The sequence below is a fragment of the Arachis ipaensis genome, chromosome B5, assembly GCF_059453495.1.
Source record: "Arachis ipaensis isolate K30076 ecotype BB chromosome B5, ASM5945349v1, whole genome shotgun sequence".
In the NCBI taxonomy this organism is placed as follows: Eukaryota; Viridiplantae; Streptophyta; class Magnoliopsida; order Fabales; family Fabaceae; genus Arachis; species Arachis ipaensis.
Window position 1 is genome coordinate 91864928 of NC_142440.1, and position 5066 is coordinate 91869993.

The 5066-nt window shown below is 39.5% G+C and overlaps 1 protein-coding gene across 1 annotated transcript; it reads right to left on the minus strand.

The window, feature by feature from the left end:
- Positions 1-213: 213 nt before the first annotated feature.
- LOC107640756 (uncharacterized) lies at positions 214-660 on the minus strand. Its single transcript, XM_016344255.1, has one exon. It carries the CDS (start codon positions 658-660, stop codon positions 214-216), a length of 447 nt encoding a protein of 148 aa, XP_016199741.1.
- Between the last annotated feature and the right edge of the window lie 4406 nt (positions 661-5066).

Sequence of the window (5066 nt, forward strand, 5' to 3'; positions counted from 1 at the left end):
TATTTTGGGATTCTTCTTCTTGATAACTAACACATCAATGCTTTCATGAATCTCTCCATTGCTCTGTACAAGTTCTTTTTCTTCTTCCCATGCTGCATTATCTACTTCTTGCTTTGGGAGGTGATTGCTGATCATCTTGTCAATTTCTTCCTTCCTCTGCAGTTCTATCTCGCCAGTTTCCATGCTATCTTCTTTTTCATTGATGAACTTTATTTATGGAGAGACACTCAGTGTGACACTTTCATCATGTAGCCTAAGGGTCAACTCTCCTTTTTCTACGTCTACAATGGCCCTAGCAGTGGCCAAGAATGGCCTTCCCAGTATAATAGAGTCACTATCATCCTCATCAGATTCCAAGATCACAAAATCAGTAGGGAAAATGAATATGTCTACTTTGACAAGAAGGTTCTCAACTATACCCCTTGGGTACACTTCTGATTTGTCCACCAATTCTAAAGACATCTGTACTGGTTTCACTTCTTTCATGCGCAGCTTTTTCACTAGAGGGGAGGGCATCAGATTGATACTAGCCCCTAGGTCACACAGCGCCTTGCTGATGGTCATGTTACCAATGGCACAGGGTAGAAAGAAACTCCCAGGATCTTCACGTTTAGGGGGAAGTCCCTTTTGAATCAATGCTCTGCATTCTTCAGTGAGCATCACAGTTTCCTTTTCTAGCCAACTTCTTTTCTTGTTAATAAGCTCCTTCAAAAACTTGGCATACAGAGGCATTTGCTCAAGTGCTTTAGCCAAGGGAATGTTGATCTCTAGCTTCTTAAAAGTCTCAAGGAACTTATGAAAGTGTTGATCCTTTGCCTCCTTGTTGAATCTCTGGGGATATGGCAGTGGAGGTACAAAGTTCTTCTCTGCTTGTTGCTTTTGATTCTTGGTTGGCTCTTCAATTGCTTCATTCCCCTTTTTTGGAATTTTTGATTGTTCCTCATTTTCTTGAGTTTGCTTTGAAGTTTGCTTGCTTGCCATTGCATCATCACCATTGGCTTCCTCTGCGTGTGTTGGCTTTTCCTCCTCTATTGGCCTTTTGCTGTTCTCTGCTTGCTTCCTTGTAGTGTCATTGTTGCTCATCAATGTTCTCCCACTTCTTAACTGTATTGCCTTGCATTCTTCCTTAGGATTTGGAATTGTGTCACTTGGCAGGGAACTTGATGGTCTCTCTGTTGCCAGGTGTTTAGAGAGCTGGCCAATTTGCCTCTCCATATTCTTTATGGAGGCTTCTTGATTTTTGGCTATCATTTCTTGGTGTTTCCACATTTTGTCTATCAAGGTTTCCAGGTTAGTGATTCTCTGAGAGTCATGTGAAATTGGCTGGTTATGGGGTGTTGAGAGTTGGTGGTAAGTGTTTTGGTTTGTGGGTTGGTTATTGGATGGATAATGGTTGGAGTTGGGGTGGTTGTTTTGGGGTTTTCTGTAAGGGTTTTGGGTGGTTTGCTGCTTGTTGTTGTTTTGATTATTTCTTGAAGTGTTTTGATTTGAATTTCTTTGCCATGGTTGTTGGTTTTAGTTATGGTTATCTTCCCACCTTAGGTTTGGATGGTTCTTCCATGAAGGGTTGTAAGTATCACCATAGACTTCATTTGATCCAGAGTTTTGGTTGTGCATGTACTGGACTTGCTCCTGTTGTTGCTCCTCTTGAGTTTCTTCATTTGTTCACCATGTGGTTGATGGTTGATTGGTGCTTACTGCTGCAATTTGGAGGATATCAATCCTCTTGGCCATTTGCTCAAATTGTTGTTGAATCTGCTGCTGCATCAATTTGTTTTGAGCTAGGATTGAGTCCACTCCTTCCAACTCCATCACTCCCTTCCTCTGTGATGGTTGGCGTTGCCTTTGGTGAGCGAAGAAATACTGGTTGTTAGCTACCATATCAATGAGACTTTGAGCTTCTTCTGCAATTTTCATGAGTTGCAAAGAGCCTCCAGCTGAATGATCCAAGGCCTCTTGAGATTTCAATGTCAAGCCTTCATAGAAATTCTGCAATCTATCCCACTCATTGAACATTCCAGGGGGACTCTTTCTGATCAGAGCCTTGTACCTTTCCCATGCCTCATATAATGGTTCAACCTCCATTTGGGTGAATGTTTTTACTTCAGTCCTCAATCTGATAACCCTTTGAGGTGGGTAAAATTTGGCAAGGAATTTGCTCACTAGATCATCCCAATTGTCAATGCTGTCTCTTGGGAAAGATTCCAACCATTGGGTGGCTTTGTCTCTGAGAGAAAATGGAAACAGCAGTAGCTTATAGCTGTCAGGATGCACTCCATTGGTTTTAACAGTGTCACAAATCCTCAAGAAAGTGGATAAGTGTTGATTTGGATCTTCAAGTGGTCCTCCTCCATAAGAGCAATTGTTTTGAACTAATGTGATGAGTTGTGGCTTTAGTTCAAAGTTATTTGCATTAACATTTAGGGTATGAATGCTACTCCCACAATGTCTAGGATTTTCAAATGTGTAGGAAGCCAGAACTCTTCTCTGTGGTGGATTGTTGTTGTCATTAGCTGCTCCTCCTTGTGGATTAGTTGGAATTGTTGTATGTTTCTCCATATTTTGGAACTCTTCTTCTTCCGAATCCTCGTCTCCAACAATGTTTTTCCCTCTTTCAGCTCTTCTTAATCTCCTGAGGGTTCTTTCGTCTTGTTCACAAAAGGTTGGTATAGCTCTCCTTGTCCCTGACATGCAAACAAGACATAAAAATCATACCAAACTAGAAGGATAGCAATACTTCAATCCATGATGAAATTGTAGTTAGCTCAAGCAAAAATTCAAACAGTTAGTGGGTTAGTCTAAAGTTAGAGAAACAGAAAATAAAAATGCTAGATCTAGATCTCCACTTCACTTAATCACTGTCAATCTATTTCAATCCCCGGCAACGGCGCCAAAAACTTGATGTGTGGAAAACGATCCAACACGAAACTAACCGGCAAGTGCACCGGGTCGCATCAAGTAATAAAACTCACGGGAGTGAGGTCGATCCCACAGGGATTGAAGGATTGAGCAATTTTAGTTTAGTGGGTGACTTAGTCTAGCAAATCAAGAGTTGATTTGAGTAGTTTGTATTCGACAGAAGCTAAATTGCATGAAATTAAAAGGGAGAGGGACAATTGGCAAGAATTTAAAGTGCAGAGAAATTAAAGAGGCTAAATCTTAAAGTGCAAGTAATATAAATTGCAGAAACTTAGATTGCAACAAATGTAAATTGCAGAATCTTAAAGTGCAAGAAATGTAAATGGCTTGAATTGTAAAGGGAATTGGGAAGTGGATTTGCAGAAATTAAACAAGGAAAAGTAAAATGCAATACATAGAAAAGTAGAAGATGACTTGAATTAAACCGGATCTAAAACGGAAATGAGAAAAAGCCTGGTGTAGCAATGAAATAAGGAAATTGGAAATTTAAAACTGTAGATCTCAGGACTCAAGAGACTAGATAGCTGAGTCTAGATCTCACTGCCTTCCTAGATCCAGCAAGAATCAATTGCAAAGGAAATAAAGAAGTGTAAATTGTAGAAAGAGTAGAAGAAGAGGCAATTAACTGGAATGGAAATTCAATTATGCAGAAATTTAAACAAGATCTCAAGGTGAGATTGAAACAGAAGTTCTTCAATTCTCCACCCAAGATCCAAAGCAAGAAAAGTAAAGAATGCTCAAGCAAGAACAAGGAAGAAGAGAGATCAATTCTCCTTCCTAATTCTCTAGAATTCTAAAGCAACAATTCAAAAATGTAAAGGTGAGCTCTCTGTAAGTGTTCTAAGAATTTTCCACGAAAAGCTCTCTGAAAAACTTAAATCCTAAGCTATTTATACACTTTCTTCAAATGGTCTTCAAGTCTTGGATTGGGCCTTTGCTCTTGATGGAATTGGGTTGATAAAGGCCTCGGTTGATTGCTCTTGGAGTTGGAGAGAAATCCATTGTGAACCGGGCTATAAATCATAAAAGCTTGAGTCAAAGTTTGAGGTAAACTTTGGCTCAAGCTTTTCATATCAGATGCCCCCATTTGCTGCTACCAACGTTTGGGCTAAAGTTTGAGGTCAAACTTTAGGCCAAACGTTGATCCCCTTGTGTGCATGTGTGGCGCCAACGTTTGCCAAAAAGCTTGAGGCAAACGTTGGCGCAAGCTTTTCTCCTCCAGGGTGTTGGTGTGTGGCGCCAACGTTTGCCAAAAAGCTTGAGGCAAACGTTGGCGCAAGCTTTTTGCTCCAACCAATGTGAATTCACTCTTCCAAAAGCTTGAGCTAAAGTTTGAGGCAAGCTTTTGCTCAAGCTTTTTGTTCTCTCTTGCTCCTTGCCCTTTCTTCTTTCTTCAACCTTCTTCAAAGCTCTTTTCACCTATCATCAATCAACCAAACACATCAAAGCTATGCTCAAAATCATGAGTTTGTTATTCTTTCATAATATATGACAATTATACCACAAAATCTCATGAAATTGCATTAATTCATCCATGGTTGATTGAATCAAAGGAAATATGAAATTCTACCCAATTGGCTTGCTTATGGCTCAAGAAAGTGCATAAAAACAATTGAAAACAAAAGAAAAAGACTAGTGAAACTAGGCTAAGATGACTTGTCATCACAACACCAAACTTAAAGCTTGCTTGTCCCCAAGCAAGAAAAGAATTATTGAGAAGAAAGAATGAAATGGAAGAAAATGTTCATGCTAGCAGAGTATTATTGGTAGTTCATGGGGTTTTATGTGGATATGTAAACACTCACTTCTTATTGAATTTTAGGCCTAGAAAGTCTCCTTCAAGTATCAAGCAACACACTGCTATGACTTCTCATTATTCATTTGTCCTTGACTATTACTTTTCTCTATAAGCTTTAGTTCAGTGTCATGTGTAACAAGTTCTTTTCTTTCTTTATACTTGACACATTATTCACTATAGACACTTGGCTCACATTCCTATTTAGAACATTGATGCCCAGCACCTCTTTGGGTTACTAAATACCTTGTAACTAGATTGCTCTTGATAGTGGACTTTCAGTTGATAATCCCGGGTTAGTTAACCCAAGTTACCAAGTGTTGATGCACTCCAAAGAACTTAATAATCCAAG